At 40.2% G+C, this 19,649-nt stretch overlaps 1 protein-coding gene across 12 annotated transcripts in view; it reads right to left on the reverse strand.

Annotated features, from left to right (window-relative positions):
• Window positions 1-19,335, reverse strand: part of FREM1 (FRAS1 related extracellular matrix 1) — a 72,503-nt gene extending 53,168 nt beyond the window's left edge. For 6 of the 12 annotated variants that reach the window (XR_013943473.1, XM_080573870.1, XM_080573867.1 and 3 more), the window contains exons 1-5: window positions 18,930-19,330; window positions 6,580-7,077; window positions 2,108-2,202; window positions 1,220-1,521; window positions 559-755 (exon numbers count right to left, since the gene is read on the reverse strand). Coding sequence is in view for 9 of the 12 variants with exons in the window: in XM_080573870.1 (XP_080429996.1) it covers window positions 559-755; window positions 1,220-1,521; window positions 2,108-2,202; window positions 6,580-6,810 (825 nt within the window). In the remaining 3 variants the exon portion in view is untranslated. Of the gene's footprint in view, window positions 1-558; window positions 756-1,219; window positions 1,522-2,107; window positions 2,203-6,579; window positions 7,078-18,929 lie in introns of all 12 variants that reach the window. The other 6 variants (XR_013943472.1, XM_080573869.1, XM_080573861.1 and 3 more) reach the window with 4 other exon arrangements.
• Between the last annotated feature and the right edge of the window lie 314 nt (window positions 19,336-19,649).

A 19,649-nucleotide genomic window follows, 5' to 3' on the forward strand; every position in this document is an offset into this window, starting at 1 on the left:
AAAAAACATAAATTCAATTTCCATTACCTTCACATAGCTAATTGGGGCACTTGTTAAAGCAATAAATTATTCTGAAAAGAATTTAAATATTTTCATGATAAAACGCCTAAAGTAAAATGTTTATACCTCACGAAAAGTCTTCCAGGTTCACTTGTCTTCGTTGTGGTTTTAATTTTGGGCTGAAACAACTTGCCTAATTTGATGTGAGTTTCATGAATAATTTTACCTGACAGAAACATGCACATGAGTCATTAATTATTATTAACTGAAAATGCTCACACAGCTCTTAGCTTATTAATTACTATATATGTTGAGAGCAGTGCACTTCATGCTCTGTAAAGGGGTGGAATTATGCCAGGATTAATTTTGCTTTCAGGCTAAATTGCGGATGACTGCCAGTAAACAGACAGAGGTGTTTCTCTGTAGCATAGGGACATAAAGATAATGCATGTAATTTGCCCAGCTGGCAACACTGTAAAAATAATTTAAAAAAAAAAAAAATTTTTTTTTTTTTTGGAAACCAGGAAGACAGATATTGTAAGTTGCATAGAAGTCTACCTTGTGCAGAGTTTTGCTTCTGCTGTCTGTGAGATCCAACCTCACAGGAATATAATCAGTGTCCGGTGAGGGAGGGTCAAGGTGCTGATACCGAATCCCCATCCTCAGAAACTCTTCACAGCTCATTTTTGTGTTGTGGATGACTCCCACTCCCAGCATACAGCTCCCATTTCTGCACTGCTGGCCTGGGCTGTGCTCTGTAACCCAACAGAAGCCATAGTGAAAGTTAACTGAGCAGAAACCAATACAGGAAGCCTGTTCACTAGGCTAAACTAACCCCGATTTCCTGACCCAATTTATCCTACAGGATTTTGCTCTCAGCTGAGCTTTTCCAGCTCCAGACTCCCTTGGTCCTTGGCAAGATGCTTCCTCCAACAACTCCCTCTGCTGTTTCTACTGGGTTTTGGCACTCCCAAAGCCATCACATTGGTCTACAGGTCTCAGAGCCAAAACCAGATTCCTGTTAGGGGATTACTGACCATTTGTGAGCTGCATTTTGCCCCACACAAACTTCATGACCCTTTCAGTTTCCAAGATAGCTCAAGCTGTTTGTTAAACTTCACATGACCCACTCCTACCCAGCATGTCTGGAGCAAACAGCAAATGCAGTCTGCCAGGTCCCTTTGAACCTGCTAACATAAACGGCTAAAGCACTTCATACTGGGGCCAGGGAAGAAGCTCTGTGGCTGATCCCCACGAAGCTGTTCCTGCTGCACTTCCCCCGCGATGAGCTGGCCATGAGCAGGCAGGTGGGTTTCCGAAGAGGTTATGGAAATGGTACATTCCAGATTTATCTTCCTGTCGTAGTCAAAAGTGAGGACATTCTTGTCAATTGCCCCGGACAGACCATAGTACTCGGGCACCTCCAGGGCTCGGGAGCGCATTTTGATGATGTTACAGTCTGGCTCAAGTAACTGTACATGAAGAGTGAATGTTTCTACAAACGTTTCAGTTTCTGTAAACCTGCAGGTGATAGGAGGAAATGAATTATGCTTCATCCCATCTGTCACTCTCTGTGAATTTAACATTAGCCTCACTTTCTAAATTGAATTACTTGAACCCCTTTCATTCATGTGCTCTCAAATCCCAGATCTTCAGAGAACATGAGGTGTCCAACACAGCTGCCCACCTCTTCATGCTTGTAAAAAGGTTGTCAGTGAAGGAATAAGCTGTTTGTTGTTTATACCCAAGGGTCTGTGTCCCTGTCAGCAGCAAAGCACAGGACATGCCATGCTTTTAAAGTACTCATGCCACTTTCAATAACAAGAAGAATAATCACTGGCTTTCTGTAATGAACAAGCTGAATATAATATTTAGCAATACTAACAAACACATTTTCACAGTGTATCTGAAATAGATCATGAAAAATGTTCCTGTAAACAGATGGTCAGCTGTTCATTAACGATGCTGCTGCTGAATCTACGTAGTTACCACGTGTACAGCAGAACCTGCTTTTACCCTGAAAAACAGACTGCTTGCTCTTCCTTACAAAATTGCATTCCTTGTAACAATAAAGTGTGATGATCCAGTGTGGTCCAGTGCTGCTTACCTGTACAGCTTGAGCATGACCTTGTCTTCATCTAAAATTGGACAACCATTGTGGGTATATTTGACTTCATTAGGAAGGAAGTGGCAATCAAAAACCTATGGAGGAAGAACAGACAAGTACAACACTGTCAAGGAAGCTAACTTCACAACTTCTGTTGCTGTTCTTTCTGGCTATCAGGAATGCATCAGCCTAAGGAAATTTCTAATCTGCAGTTTATTTCTGTAAATAGGTATTTACCCATTCTTTGGTCTCCCAGAGAGATCCAGAGCACCAAGAGCAATGTGGGGATGCTGGCGCTCTGCAGTTAGAAAGGCATATAAAGGTGATTTTCTCATGCCACCAAGTCCCTTCTCTCCCCTGCAGCTCAAGAGCCAGCTTAGCACACACTTATTCACCACCTCAGCCTGTGGGTGTATGGATACAGTTGTGCTCATAGGAAGGACTGCAACTGATCTGAACTGCCAACAGTTTCTGAAGGATAACATTGCATTTAATAGCTTTACAAGTTGCTTATGCTGTAGCTAGTTTAAATATTAAATCCTTTATATATATAGTATATATATTGCTCTGGAGAGTTCTGATACGCCCATTCTTCACAAGACAGATTTAGATTTTGGGGCATATGATTGATATGACCTCACATACGCCAGTTTGATATGATATGTTCTCACATATGCCAGTTTGAGTGTCTGGTAAGTTACATGCAGTTATAATTTTTAACTGAGTTTAATGACTGAAAGCTCCTAGCATTGATAAGATCATTTCCAAGTTATCCTTGTGATAAGAGGGAACCCTTACACATCCCGTGCATAGGCAGAGGATAATCAATGTTTCATATCTACAGAAAGAACATATAAGTATCAGCAACAGGGCAGAAGCTAATCATTTCTTGTGTGTTTCACTGCAGAGTTAAATGTGTTTTTGATTCAGTCTCTATGGGCAATATTCACACATGATTTTTTCCTCTGTGTACTAAAATAAAATCTGTTTAGCATTCACCAATAGTTCTGATGAGGTCATAACCAATCAGAATTAACACATGTGCAGTTGACTGGCAAGCAAGGGCTTTTTGCAGAAAGTAGTTATTTCATACTACCAGTCATTTCTTAAAATACAGTAAAAGAGTAAAGAAAATGGAGTGGATTGCCTTAATTAGCTACATCTCCCAGCCGCTCTGGAGGATGGTAAAATGGAAAGGGCTTTTTGGTGAGATTCTGAAACGCTGACTGTAAGTGTTGTAAACTGAGAAATTCTTTAGATGCTCTGAATTTCAATGTAAACATAAAGTAATACTCTCATTAGTAGTAGTGGTAGTAGTAGTAGTAGTAGTAGTAGTAGTAGTAGTAGTAGTACAGCAAGATGGAAGTTCTAACGCTGTGTAATGGCTACACAGAAACAAAGGCCAGTAGTTCTTACATCTTTCAGTGTAAACCAATGAAATAGTTGGGATGCACTTCTGTTAATTGCACATTAGCAATCAGAAATTTAGAAATTAGAGTTCATCTAATGTCCCTTCATCACTTTCGTTATTATTGGAAGTGTCCATTTTCACTGAAGTTACTCTCAGAGGCTCAAGCTACGTGGTAATTGTTGCATATTTCTAGTGATTTTAAAATGTATTCCCTGCTTTTAACTTTTACCAAGAAGCAGATTGTACAAAATCATATTTTTTCAGTAAGTAATGAATTAGTTGTTTATCAGATACATATACATGGATTTACCACCCTATTCCAATTGGCTAAAATAATCTTGGAACAATCCACAATATATGGTGTTGCAGATAGTATGACTGATTTTTGTTTGATGAGGCTACTTAGGAAAAAAAGGACAAGGAAAGTTCATGAAAAAATGCTTCATATATAATCAATGTTTGAACTATGTTGTGTTTGTTCTGCTGTGTGTTGTTTTCACGTTTTAGAAATATATTTTGTTATTTTTCAGTATTCAGCAAATAATATGCCCTTTTCTTACTTATTATCTTCTCTTTTTTATGCAAGCTAACACAAAGGAAGGTGATATAGTTAAGTAATGAATTAGTCTTCAGTGATATTCTAGAAAAAAAAAAAAGTCAAAAAAAGTTTTTAGTGGTGTGTCAAGCTAAACAAAAATATGCACTTTATATAGGAAAGTCACTCATACTATACCTTCCTGTAGTTTAGTAACATACACTGATGATGAGATTCTTCACTGATATAAGCCAGTGAAGAGCCCTCAAGGTCTGTAGTGTTTTTGGTGACATGTAGACCTGACCTGCACCTGATAGTTGGCTCCTCAGCTGATGCATCCCTGTTCTTACAAGCGAAGACTGCCTACAACTGAGGAGGTGGTTATTCATATCAAAGAAATTTCTTTCTTTCTTTATAAGACATCATTAGTTCCACCTCTTAATTGATAACAAGGGGATAGAAGATGAAGGACCTTTCCACAAAGGTCTGTTACCGCTGACTGATTATTTTATATGTGTATAAGACTCAGTCTGCTTTGCAAAAAGAAACATCTGCTTTATGTTTCCTAATATGTTTTCCTTTTATATGAGCAGGCAACTCTAATTGTCTATAAATTCACTGGGTAAAACAAAGGAGATCTAAATCTTTTCCTAATTACTATCGAGCTTTGTTTTTTTCCACTTCAACTGCTTTTCAATTACAAATTATAATTAAATTGTCACACATTCCTAGTAAATTACTCACTTTAATGGCAGTAAAATAGATCAGATCAGAGAGATTTTCAGGCAGTAGAATCTCCTGGTAGAAAGAGTATGAGTGGCACTAGGATGGCCAGACTCTGGCATGTTGTTACAGGAATGGTTAAAGATCAGACAGCACATTTGAGTGTATCATTGAAAAGAGAAGGTCTTATCCTACAAATGGCATCTTGTTCTTTCCCAGCTGGAGAATATGACTTGAGACAAGCAGACTGCCTAATTCTCTGGCAGTGTCCATGAAGAAACCCACTTGGAAGCATGTTTGCAGTGGTCTCACCTCCATGTGGCTACAGAGGGGAGGAGAAGGCACCTTTCCTATTGGGATGTCACTCAGGCCAGCACCCATCCAGGGGAGGTATCCCCACACCACTAGCAGCCACAGCCCTTCTCCATCTTTGTACCCTGTGTCCACCTGCCCACGAGAGCTCATTCTTCCAGGTGAGGTGCACCTGCAGCCTCCAAGAGGTGTTTGTGTGCCTGGGCTAGAAATGGGACCATGAAAGGATGGGCACTTCACTTAACAGAGGTGGGGTTGGGAGTAGAGAAAGGCAAGGACCCTAGGTATTTAAGAGAAAATGAAAGCAAAGAGTAAGGTCAATTTCTCGGTCAGCAGCCTTGCATACAGAAACAGTCTACTGGCAATGCGGTGTGTAAGACTCTCTTTTTCTCCTAGTGGGCCAGGCAAGACTGGGGAAGTGGAGAGAAAAAAATGCTGTACAAACCCCTGAGCTCAGAGAAGAGGGTTCTCTGCAGAGCCTTCCAGCAGAGGTACTGAACTTCCTGGGACCAGTCTCTGGAGAAGCTAATGTGTTACCCTGTTCATCACCTGCTGTTTTCCCTGGCGTGAATGTGCCGGTTTGGCAGAAGTAATTGCGGTGCAAAATGGTGTAAAAAATAATGTTGATGACCATGCCAGAAGCTCTGAAAAACTTTCTGAGGCTGGTGTTTCTGCAGAGACCACCACAAACCTCGGGGAGAGTGTTTAAAAATCTAGACACATACACAAATATAGTCAAGTATGCTATATGGTACAATTAACAAAACTTTAGAGAAACAGACAAAAGCTGTTTGGTTATGGTTCATTTTAAAGCCATTAATCTACCTCTACCATTATATTTTCATGCCAGTTACTTCCAACTCCCTCCTGCTATGACTTAAATGGAGAGATTTGTGAGGCAAATGAGTGAACGGTGGTATGTGAAATATATTTCATCATTCCTACAAGCTTGAGATTTTAAAAGAAAACAAATATTTTTTTAATATATTTGCCATCTGTTAGCAATTTGGCTGTTGCAGAGTGCAGCAAACAATACTGTACACAATGTGTTTATTGTATGTGATGATTTTTTTTTCTTAATTGCTCCCAAGGTAGTGGCTGCATGACTAAAATGCAAAATGCTCTAGCTGGCTCTGCATTACCCAAGGGACAGTGGATATCCTTGTGGTAGAAAAACAGGCAGCTGAGAGATTGGAAGAGGTCTCCTAACCAAAAGTTTTGAAATACCCATTCTCCATCTGTGAAAGGAGACTCTGACCAAACCCACTTTCATGTATGCATGTTACTGAGCTCAACTTTTCAATTTCAGGGGTGCAATCCTCTATCAGCTGGCTAACTTTAACAAAAGGTTGAATCTCATTCACACAAAACAGTCAGTTCAATGCAATTTAACCACTGCCACAAAAAATCTTACAGAAAGCAACACTTCCTGCTTTCTCCCATACTTGTACACAGGCGGACACGCGGAGCAGCACAGCAGGGCCCAAATACCTGTGGAGTTAGTTTCCCAACCCTCTGTGTTATTGGCTCATTTATCACAACTTCAACTTTGCACACGTCCTTCTCTCTGGGGATGGAGAACTTGAGGTCATCTTCTGACAGGAAGACAGACTGTCCCTTCATCACTTTCATGCCAAGGTTGACACTAATAAAGGAGGAGCAGACAGCTCTTAGGAGAATGGACAGCAGTGGCAACAACCAGGTTTTCTCAAATGGCTTCATATTATTAGGGTACACCAGCTCTTTTCCACTAGTGAAAATGTTCTTGATGAAAGTGGTCTTCTCTTCCTCCGCCAGCAGATTTACACCATATAATGAAGGACCAAAACATTAGTCACAGGATAAAATGTACCACGTTTTCTATTAAGATGCATCCCTTGACTGAAATTTGGACAGAGGCCTTTCAAAATATCCTTGGGTTTTTATAAAATTCATTAGTCAGACGAAATGATAAATGTGTTCTCAGAGTACTTCTAAGGTTTGTTAATCCTTTAAAAAAGAGAAAAAAAAAGTATAAGGCATTGAGCATCTCTTAAAAACAAGCAAGCAAGCAAGCAAGCAAACACATTTCCTTATAATTCATTATAATTGCAATTTAATTTCAATCAACAAATGAACTTCACCTTTGAACACCATTAAGAACATATATGCTCAGAAAATTAGCTATGTACCAATGAGACTTCTCCCTCAACAGATAAGCTCTCACTGTGCACTCCAGACATTTTCACGAATAAATATTTAGTATGTAGGATCCTCTGCTACCAGCCATTTTTACCACTGGACCATGTTAGTTTTACTGAGTAGCATGTTAATCAAAGTGTATGAGTATCCAGGTAATTTCAAAGTGCAGAAAAGTAGGCGTTTGTCCAGATTCAATGTAAGTAGTAGAATAAAGTAGAATAAGGGAAGTGTGGCTTTTTGTTAAATACATTTTTTCTGTGCCTTTGAATGTGGATGAAAAAACTCAACCTTTAGCTCAAAACATGTTCCTAGTACTCTCTACTCTTCCTACTACAGTGACTGACTATCCCACAATGTTAACAGAGATATATATGATACTGCACTGCAAAGGTGAATATTTTTTTTCAAAAAAAAAATGTATAGTAATCAGTCTGAACTGAATTTAAAAATAATAATAATAATAAAAACAGTAGTAATAGGGAACAATAGACAACAAGAAAAATAAAATTACACAAGGTCTCTCATGCCCCTAGTTACAGCTGATCTCTTTTTTCATGTTTATAACTTCATAAGAAAAACATAGTTCTTCTGCCATTAACCAAGCAGTTCTGAAATCCTTATAAGACCCTTATACAACCCTCCGAAGTAACTGGATCTGTGGCCCAAAGAATAGGCAATAAATTGATTTAATTAAATCTAATCTGATCCTAAGCGATTACAAGCTATTAAAGCATCAGGATTCCTTCAGTTTCTTGTAAAAGTTTAGTGCTCTGACTACTGGTTCACACAGTGTAAATATGACCCTGCCAACAGTGAGCTTTCCTGAATATTAATTTAAAAATAAAAATAAAAATAAAAAAAATCCATGTATCTCTTTATATTTCCTTCATTATTACTCACAGATAAGTGTTCACTCTACTGTTATCTGCAGAGTGACCTTCTGAACAGTCTACACTTGTACATAGCCATCAGCTCAGTTCTACGGTTCAGTGAACAAATGGCAGTTACAATTTGTTAAAGATTATCCCCTCCCTAAAGTAATACAAGACAGATCCACTCACTTCAGCCCAGATTTAAAACTGAAGACACTGGGACTAACATATGTTTAAAGTTAGATGTATGTTGACTGTGGACCCCAGATCTTAACTCTAGTTTTCTGTTTTTTTATCTAAAAATCTTTGTAGTCTGGTCTAAAATTATGCAGCTTTCTCAGTCTGAAAAAGTCTAGGAGAATATGTAGAATTCGAGGTAGAGAAAGGAGAATGAAATTCATGATTTCATCACGTTTTTTAATGTGCTCCAGAAAAAAAATAAATAAATAAAATTAAAATTAAAATAAAAAGCTCGATTTATTTAAAAGCATTTACTTACACATACAGATTTTACTAAAATCCTAATATATAAATGTACCCAAAATATATGCTGATTTTTGTTTCTTTCTGTTAGGATGAGTGTGCATGACACATCATCAAAATGAGCACAACTGAGTCAGCACTCTTCTTCCTGGAATTCACAGCTTTGAAAGACAGTCAGCAATTCCATGAAGGACAGCATGGAAAGAGGGGGAGGAAAACAAATTAGACCTCAGGCTTTTTCCAAGTGAAAAAAGAACAGTTTTCAGCACATGCACCCTTTTAGCCTGAATATCTGTCTGGTATTTATCACCTAGTGCACGGAATGCTAGCATTTTTCAAAAATACACTATGTTTCCTACAAATGTCAGTTGCAAAGCATGGACAGATGTTCTGAGTGAAGACCTGCTTCACTTGCCCTGCCCTCATCCTACTTCCTGAATCTAGCATGGCAAGGACTGGGCTGGAACAACCTCCTTCACATATGGCTCAAGAAGATGCTGTGCTTAATGTCTCCTCGGGCTTCAGGCATGCCAGAATCCTTGGCCAGCAGGAAACTCCTGGCAGAGGGACTGCAGTGGATTTTAAATTGTCAGAAGAGGAGGACAAAGAGGTGGAGGAAGAGGAGAAGGAGGAGGAAGAGGAGGAGGAGACCAAAAAAAAAAAAAAAAGGAATAGAAAAAGAAAAAAATATATGTATAGCCTGGACAGTCTTTACTCCCAACTGAATGGCTACCACAAAAGCACTTTGTACCTTGATGCAACCTAAGCTCCAGTCCAGCAGTGACAGTGTTCAGCAAATGTATTGTTCTCTTTACACTTTCCATACATGCTTACAAAAGAGAAAGCCAGCTGTATCTCTCAATCAAGCACTGTCAGAGCGTTGCTCTTGTAGAGGCATCCACAACTCACTGTGGTTAAGCTCAAGTTGATCTACATTCTGGTGCCTGGCCCATAAAACCCAAGACTGAGTGCAAGTATAAACCTGAGGCGTGGGCAGTGGTTTATTCACTGCCTTTTCTTACCCTGCATCAAAAACACTAAGAGCAGAAAGGCTCCCAGTGGAGCCAGGAGCATTTTGTCCAATTTCATAGTGGATGTATGAGCTATTCTCTGCCACAAAATTGGTCCCATGCTGTCACTTACAGGCAGAAAGTAAAAGAAAGAAAGTCTTACAGGCTTTCTTTAACTGCTTTTGCCTGCAGGCATTGCTCCTGTATCACTGTACACGTGTTTGCCCAATATGTTCCTGCAATTGGTCCCTACTTGTCTGCTGCAGGGCTGTCTCCCTGTGTGGCTGAGTGAAATTCCTGAGAAGTGTAACCTCACTTCCTCAATCCAGTGATAGCAAAACAAAATGACGGGATCCTTTCCGAACATAATGGCAATAAAATGAGATGTCCAAGTGAGAGCCACGATATTAACATTCTCTTTTGTATAAAATTTTGTTTAAGACTGTATAAGACTTTTGTGTAAAGAACGACATTGCTTCAGCAAAGTCATGCATGTCCTACAAGGCACTTATGCTGATGCACAGTGTCCATGTGTTGTTGCTCTACAGCAGATGTAGCACAGCTGGTGATGCCACTTTTTTTTGTGGCTCTTCTAAGTTGCTTACAGCTTCCCTACTGCTCTACCCTTAATATCATCACTAAGCCTGATTCATCCCTCCTATTCCTTCTTGTGTCACTTATGTTTCCAGAATGAAGGATACTGAGGTATTACTTCCAAATATGCTGCAATATTTCATATAAACTTAGATGCTTAATGAAATCATGAAGTTCATTAACAATGCATTAGGAAGATTAGTGCAGTGTTTTTAGACTAAGTTGTTTCCTCATTGATTTTCTAAAGGTTTGGCTATAGAGTAAAATAGCTGAACTCCAGGTGAGTTGTGTGCTTACCAAGCTCACAGAAACAGGACCTAGCAGCTTAGGTCTGAGAAGCAAAACAGACATATCAGTTCATCACTGTATTATATATTAGTTGCTATCTCTTGGCAGGGTTGCAAATAGTCAAGGGTCTGGAGCACATGATTTATGAAGAGGGGTCAAGACAGCTGGGTTTGTTTAGCCTGAAGAAGCGAAGGCTATGGGACAATCTTATATCTGCATTCAGATGTCTAACAAAGGAGTGCAGAGAACCTGGATGTGAACAGCAAAGAAGTAAGATGCAACAAACAAAATTCACAACAAGGGAAATTCCAATTAGATATTAGGGAAGAGAAATCCACAGAGAGCACTGCCAGTGGAACAGGTCACCCGGGGAGGCTGTGGAGTCTCTACGGTGGAATTTACCTGCAGGGGTCTTTTACACCCTAAGTCATGCTGATTCTCAGCCAAAATGATACAGCTTTCTGGATCCCAGGACCCAAGTGAATTACCCGCTGTGTTTTTCTGAAACACTGCATTGTACCCTGCAGACTGTCCAGTAATTCCCGTGAGATCCAATATAAAACCGTACTAGCATAAGAAGTGTGTTGACAAAGAAAGAGGCATCCTTTGACATGACTAGAGGTGGATTTGCCAATCTGACACTGCCAGAGAAAAACTGCCTGAAATAAACTGGGAACCTGGAAGAGGAGTCCACCTCTGGCAATTTGGACAATGGATATTCTTCTTGGTGCAAAACATCACCCCAAGGATGTGTACAAGGCACTGTGCAAGGGACACTCAGCAAGGGGAACTCCAAAGAGCTCCTTGTCTACCAGCAGACCTTTGCCCTGCTCTGCAGATGATCCCAGATGATCCAGGGGAGGAAGAAGGGAGAGGGAGAAGCAGCCTCTGAGGAGGCATTGGTGTGACTCTGATGAGCTAAGAGAGGAGTAGAGCACGTTGGGTACAGTTTAGAGGAGAGTGACTGAGAACGTCTGATGCGGTTTGTTAAACATTTCCTCCAAAAGCTAGAAGAACTAGTTTTCCCTCAAGGCTGCTGGGGCACATGTGAAAAAATATGCAATTGTTAATTACAAGCATAAGTGTTCTCAGCCAAATACAAATGACTTTCAAGAGGGGAGGGGAGGGGAGGGGAGGGGAGGGGAGGGGAGGGGAGGGGAGGGGAGGGGAGGGGAGGGGAGGGGAGGGGAGGGAAGGGAAGGGAAGGGAAGGGAAGGGAAGGGAAGGGAAGGGAAGGGAAGGGAAGGGAAGGGAAGGGAAGGGAAGGGAAGGGAAGGGAAGGGAAGGGAAGGGAAGGGAAGGGAAGGGAAGGGAAGGGAAGGGAAGGGAAGGGAAGGGAAGGGAAGGGAAGGGAAGGGAAGGGAAGGGAAGGGAAGGGAAGGGAAGGGAAGGGAAGGGAAGGGAAGGGAAGGGAAGGGAAGGGAAGGGAAGGGAAGGGAAGGGAAGGGAAGGGAAGGGAAGGGAAGGGAAGGGAAGGGAAGGGAAGGGAAGGGAAGGGAAGGGAAGGGAAGGGAAGGGAAGGGAAGGGAAGGGAAGGGAAGGGAAGGGAAGGGAAGGGAAGGGAAGGGAAGGGAAGGGAAGGGAAGGGAAGGGAAGGGAAGGGACTCAAACACTATCACAAAATTTCTGACAGAACTTCTCAATTTAACATTAACTAGTGTAAATTTCTCAAGTGTTAACTGTCTTCAGAATCTGGAGAACTGTGTATGTCCCTCAAAAGTATCCATGATTTATGGAAAGCTCGCCATCTGTACAGAACCCATCCAGAGGTACATACAGAAACTCTCAGCTGTGTACCTCCAGAACCATGTCAAAGTACATCTGGTCTTTTAGATAATCTTTGGAAACAAAATTTATCATTGCAACTCCTGCATGAATGAAATTTTAAAGAACGTAAATATTAATAAGCTGGTGGAAAGGTTTCCAGCACTTCTTCTTTATTTAAAGTTATAAAGGCAGGTATCCCTGAGTCTGAATCTGAGGGGAGCTAATGTTACATAAATAAAGACTAATCCCAAAGATATAGATACACTTCTACTAATGCAAAACTACTGAAAATAAGATTGGGGGGGGGAGGGGGGGGGGTAGCTCTCAGTTGTAATACTTAAAACTTTACTAAAAGAACTGTAAACACAAGCGACCGTAAGCCAAGTTTCAATGACATCCAAAGTCTTCAGTGAGATTTGGATGAGACTTTAGGAGCTGTGACTTTAGGATGAGACTTTAGACTGTGTGACAAAATCTCTGCTGTCTGGGAGATTTCACAGAACAATAGCATTGGAGATTTCACAGAACAATAGCATTCGAAATTGCCCTTGGCCTGATTTGTTTTAATGAACACCAGGAAAAGTTTACCAAAAAAAAAAAAAAAAAAGACCATGGGATTTTTTTAAGAAGGCAGGATTAAAGAGAACAAATTGTTGTTCCTTGCACAATTTCTAGGAAACGAGATAAATATTATTACAGCAATTAAAATTTATCCCAGGGCAATGAGAGGACCCTAAAATATTCAATTAGGGGATTGTCACTTCAGAATGTGCAATTAACCCATGCACCGTTGGACTCTGCTATTTAACATCTTAGCTCCGCACACTACAAACAAAGATTAGAGGCCACAGTGAAACTAAGTATTCAACAAGGTATTTGCAGAGTTAAGGAATGCTAGGTAGCAGTTTTCTTCTTTTCTTCTCTTCTCAGTTTTGGTCTGTAAACAAAGTCCTATGCACTTTTGCACAAATCCTGCGCATTTTTATGCAACGTATTTTTTGTCTATTGACTTATCTTCATCAAGGAAAACAGATGAAGGATGTAAAGCACATCAGATATATGCAGGTCATTAGAGTTTCTCTGTTGTCCTCTTGTAGCAGTGGCATAATACTTAGAGTATAAAGAAACAAAAAAATAAGCAAAGAAACAAAAAAAAAAGTGTTCTTTATTCTACTCTCTTCCACATTACAGATATTGATTCTAAGATTAAAACCTGATATAGTTTCAGTTTACAGAGGTTAGTTTTTACTTCAGCGTTCATTCTCAGTGTGTTGTCGCTACTCCCATAAACTAAATTATGATTCATCCAAGCTTAGGGTATTAGGTGGTGGAAACTGAGTATAGCAGTATCCCCCATTTGCCAAAGGGCCACCATAAGACTGAAAGCATATTTGGTGTTACACAAAGACAGACAAGAAGCTGAGGAGAAAAATCTGAATGTGATTCCATAAACATTAATGCAGTGTAATGTGAGGTATTGGACCTTAAGGCAAGGGGGAAGGAGCAGGGTGCTGGTTTCACCATGAGAACAGGATCCCTTCCATAATCAAATACCTGGGGCTCAGCGCCAGGAGTGAGGACTGAGAGGTAATGGAAAACCAAATTATTATTTTCCCCAGGGTTCCTCAGTAGCCCTTGCTGAAAACCCTTTCCATTTCTAACTTGTTATGAGACCCCTTCTGCAGCAAGCTGCAGCTGCAAGGCCCTCCCTTCCCGTTAAACAGAGTTAAGGTGCAGAAGGCAACTGTGGGGCTAGGGGAGTTAGCGGCAGGACAGTCGAGGGGAAGAGGAATGCTGAGAGAAAGACTTTAAATGAACCAGTAGCAGGGATACATAACAGCTTGGCACATAACCATCTCACAGCGTACTGTTGAAAAGGCAGAGCAGGTCAGGGTCCCAGGCTGAGACTAACAAGAAGAAGCTATTGATTGCAGTTGCCGCTTAGACACCACCGGCACAGTGCCCTTTTAAGCGTTAAATATATCTGCTTATAGTGTTAGAAGTACATTAAATTTTGAGATAGAGATCATACTGTTGGCAGATGTCTAATGTAACAAAGACAACTGAAAAAGCAAAGAAAATCAAGTCTTGGCTATTGTTTTCTTATAGACAAGAGACTAATACCTAAACTGCATTTTCTGAACAGGTAAATATCTTATCCCAAACAGAACAATGAAAATGTCCTTATCTTCAGTTCTTTTAAGCCCAGATGGGAAGGATAAAAATGAAATGATTTTCTTTCTTAGTTGCTCTTTATGTTTTTAAGACCTTTACACAAGTAGGCGTTGCCACACTCTGACTACTATGCTCCACCAGACGTGAACACTGAATTGGAACAGAGTGCAGTGCAGACATGGCTCAGATAAATAAGTTATTATATCTTTTTGACAGCTGTTTGAGGAACTCCATAAAGCACCCCAGCTTCCAGAGAGGTTCCTCCACTGATGATGTTAGTATGATATTTTCCTGCACATCACCCTCATGCTCCTGGGACTGAGCGCTCACTGATTTCCCACCTTCCCCTTGGCAGCATAAAGCTACAGAAGACATCTGTTTGCAGGGAGGTCAAGCCAGCCTAGGAGAAACATAAAACAAGCCTACCACTTTGCCATTTCCAGGACTAATTAACCTTTCAGAAGATTTGGATATTTCCACTTATAATTTTATTTAAACCATTCAGATATAGCAAGAGGTTGTTCGGTCAGCAATTAAAGGGAGTAGGCTACTTCTCAGTGTAGACAGTAACACGATCCACTGCGTTTTTTACTGCTTTTGTTTGTTTGTTTGCTTTTATTTTAGTTTAGTGTCTTGGTGGTACTTTCATAAGAGTACGACACAACTGTGAAGCTCAGGAAGGTGTTTAATCTCCCTCTCCTCTTTCTGTACAAGAATGGAGAGAAATCCTTGAGACTCTTTGTTATGAGAGAGGGGGTAAAAACTAGGGGAAAACTGGTGAAAATAGTAAAATGAAAGGACTAGAACAACTGCTAGATAAGCCATTGTTTTGGCTTTATATATAATCATATGCACTGCAGAGAGAGAATAAGAACAACTCTTCCTAACAGTAGAGAAGTCAAGCAAGTGGGTAGACAAGTGGTTTCCCCTGGTCCACACAGAAATGACTCAAAAGTAAAATGAAGTAAAAATGAAAACTACCTCTAATAATGGAAACTGTGGATGGGTGAAAGAAGGCAAGTGTAATGGGTAGAGGAAATTTCCCAAGAGATTTTAACTTCAAGTAGATGTTTCATGTTAGCAATTAACTAGCTATGGATAGAAAAGAAGTGAGTGAAACATAAGCAGGCTACCCAGGATTAGTCAATGATTATCATGTTGGTGTTAGAAGGATAAAAGTATTTGCGTCACCTTGAGCCATGAGTTCGGCAAGCAACGGCAAAAATTAGTGCACTGCACTCAGTACTTAATGTGACAACACAAAGCTGGCTCTGCAGCCCCATACTTTTCCTTTGCTAGCTATGGACACACCTCAAGTGTGAGGTGCTAGATGAGCTCAACCCATGGCAAAGCAACTACACCAGTGAATGAATGCATCCCTGACCCAACGGCGTGGGGGTGTGAAAGCCCATGGAATAGGAACAGAAAAAGCCTTCTGTGCAAGGAAGAGAAAAGTGAGGAGACGGGGAGCCCGTGACCAGCTGCCTGGTAGTTACCTTGTTTCACTACACCATGAACTACATGGTGTGATACCTTTGTGAAACAATCATCAGGCTGTGGTGATGAAATGCAACACCACTGACACACTGCACCTTTCCGCAGCGTCGTGCATCTGCTCATGTACTGAGGAAGCTGTGTGATCACACCCAGCCTTGTCCTGCACGGACAGCTGCGGGCTTCCACCTCTGGCTGACACCCTTGTATGGATAAAAACTTACTAGGAGCACAGCATGTGGTTTTGATGTTTTTAGAATAATTTCTTTACGCAGTGTTATAGGTTGGCTGGTTTTCTGAGTGTGGGGGAAAAAGCTGGTGAGCCTTGAAACTGATGGCAGAGGTTTTGAATTTCTGCAAAGGAAGATTTTGCAGGCTGCTCTGCACAAAGACAAGCTCACTGAAGGGTGTACTGCATCTCACAGAACTAAACAAGCGTTGCAGTCTTCTGCACATGCTACACACAGGATTTTCTTGAATGCTTAAATTTTAACAGCTGGTAGATGGTATAGTTTACACTTTCCCACAATCACAGTGTCTTGGTTCATCTCTCTGAGCCTTAGACATGTGAAACTTGGAGACTCATTTGAGATTTTCACCAAGATTACTGCTATACTCTGGCTGAAAAAGATGAGTCTCCAAAGAGCAATTCCTTCCTGTTTATACAGATACCTAAAGGCAAGAGGATGGATTTAGAACAGACACAAATTTAGGTTTACAAAGTTGTGCGAGGGGGTTTGATGTTCCCTACATACAAATCAAAAGAGATTTTGAAGTTCTGTGAAATCCATAATGTAACATAAAAGTGGTATTATTACATGCAAATTATATTTGACAAACAGAGAGAATGCACTAAATCAAATAGTAGCACACCTTATTGAAATTATTGTAGATCCAAAACCACACAGTCCTTCTTTTATTAACAGATTTTTAGTGACAAAGTTATGTCCTTCTGCATTCAGGATGCCTGCACACTGCAGCTACAGCCTGTCTGTTCATGCGGTCAATGGTATAATGGTTTTAGAAAACTGGAGGCTATATTTGGCAGAAAATCACACATGGTCCAGATACAGTTTATTGTCACAGCCAGCTACTAGAGTTCTTTGAAATGCTGTTGCAGGTGATGATAGCAGCTAGAGACAGAAAGAGCACATTTCATTAAGGAGTGTTTAACAACTTCCCAAACATAGTCTATTCAAGTCTTTTGTCCAACTGCACAAAAGGCAGCTGAATCACACCAAGGATCTCATATTGCAAGTTGAGAAATCACAAAGTTGTGACGGACACCCTCGCTACAACAACTGCAGACCACACAGCCAATGGCAGCAGATAAGTAAATCAGGGTCCACAAGCAGTGACCACAGAATCTCAGAGAGAGACAGAGAAAAGCAAAGTTAAAGTATTCATCAAGAATGATATGCTTACTGTCTCTTTCTGCTCAACAAGTGTAATCAAGCAGATCCCAGTTTTAATGTAGCATTAATTGACTAGCATGTGCTATGTTACTGTGCTGTTTTTACTACATGTATTGTTGCCATCTAAATTCACTGTTAGATTGACTATGAAGTCAGAGGTCAGTATTTCTTTTCCCCATGAATACATTCACTCTTCTTGTCCTGTAATTAGTATCATAAACATTATCACAGGAAAGCACTTTGAGGACTGCAGAAAATGAATTTAATGAGGGAACAGGCATGAGGTAGTTCCACTTAAAAATTCAAGTCATTGTTCAGGAACTTGTTTATTCATTTGTCATTATACTTGCCTAACTCTTCCCAGAGCAGAGATCAGTGCTAGAGAAAATGGTCAAAATCTAAAGGTGCCCAGATACAAACCAGCTTATTCTCTAGAGCAAAACAATCTGCATGCAGTCATGTTATTATTAAAGTAAACCATACAGAAGAATCACAATGAAAATGCTCGCAGGCTCACACCAGTAACGCCCAAGTAAGAGAAAGAAGATGGGACAACTTCTACAGATGCATGTACTCTTTCACTGTGCGAAGAACTGGTGATTTCCAGTATCAGTGAATCCCACAGACACACTGGACATATGTCACCAGCAGGCATGCGTTTTGCCTAAAGTAATGAGTAGCTCTGAGTTAACTGAGATGATGAACTACTAGAACTCTTTAAGCAGCAAACATGTAACTTGCAAAATACGCTTTTAATAAATACTTCAAGAAGCTATGTATAATTGTTTACAGGACTTTTTGAAGCATCTCAGAGCAACACAGAGTGAGAGAAACTAATCTCTAAAAGCTGTTTTAAAGTTTAATTATACATAAGTGAACAAAAATGAGCAAGAAATTAAAAGACTGTGCAAGCTGTGTTCTTGTGTGTTCAGAAACAAACATAAACATTTACACACATATATGACCAATGAGCAGCCATCTAAATCAGATGAGTAAAGTCAGCTGTCTAAACACACAAAAATGTGAAAAGCCTTGCAGATATCTCCTGCAAAATAAAAGTCTACAATTTTAAAGCATTCATTTAAAAACAAATTCTTCCAGTTAAATAATATATCCTTTGGGCAGACTTACAAATATCAAAAGATTTCATGATGTTTTCCAGTGCTTCGTAATACATTTCTCTCTCTCAGTGTGCTTTTATTAAAAAGACAATTTTAAGAAAAGAACTCTTACTAAGTGTTTCCAAGCTCTTATAAAATATAAAAGCATAAAGTTTTATTAGTGCTGGTGGAAGAAAGCCAGCACAGTTAAGAAATCTCTATCAACTTGAATCTTAAGTTAAACTAAGTTACTTGGAACCCTTAACTTCCATGGGTCTACTAAACAACCAGCAAAACCCAGCGCCTGTTTCCCTTCTAAGTCAGAATTGAGCTTTCAACCACCCCAAGTTCAAAAAATTGCTGTCTGATTGCCTTGGTGCAACATTTGTTAAGCATTTAAATATTACAAGCACAAACACAATAGCATTCAGCATATACAACAAACCTGAAACAGATACTTACGGGTAGCAATATTAGTCCAGGAGGCTGAACACAAGATCATACTAAAATAAAAGGAATAATGAATGTCACTGACCTGGTAGTCTCTGGTTTAAAAAGGCTGGCAGAGAAAGAAATCCAATGAGTGGGCGACAGAGGGAGGGAGGGAGGGAGAGGGAGAGAGAGAGAGAGATGAAATTCCAGTCTTTTTGGTCAGCTTGGCTGTAGTTTCCTTTGTACTAAAATTTGACAATAAACACTCTTTACTTGCAAGACTGCTCCTGGCTGCAGAGCCCCAGAGTACAAATGCTTTTGGGCTCCCTATGATAAGGGCATTCTGAGATGCCTTGCAGTGTTTACACTCAGCAATGCCTCTCTGGCAGCCAGCCCCAGATCTTCCCTTTCCCTTCTGCTAGTTAAATCTGTTGGGACTAGAAACTGAGCTCCTGTGAATAATGCTTGCTCATTTTTTCTCCCCACTTTTGCTGGCTTACTCCCTGCTACACACACACACACAGGGACACACACAAACTTATGTATGTAATAAAGACTCAGAGATAGTTGTGACTTAAAATCTTTTCAGATCACTCAGTTTTTCCCCTCAAAAAGGGGAATTCTTTAATGAAATACAGATGTGATTAATTTCCTTCCTAATATAGTAGCATAGTTTAGTTTGATCTTATTTGAGGTTGGACGATGAAATTAAAATCAAGTAAATTATCTATTTTATTGTAAAGTGTATTG

The sequence above is a fragment of the Anser brachyrhynchus genome (genome assembly GCF_964034855.1).
Source record: "Anser brachyrhynchus genome assembly, chromosome: Z".
NCBI lineage: Eukaryota > Metazoa > Chordata > Aves > Anseriformes > Anatidae > Anser > Anser brachyrhynchus.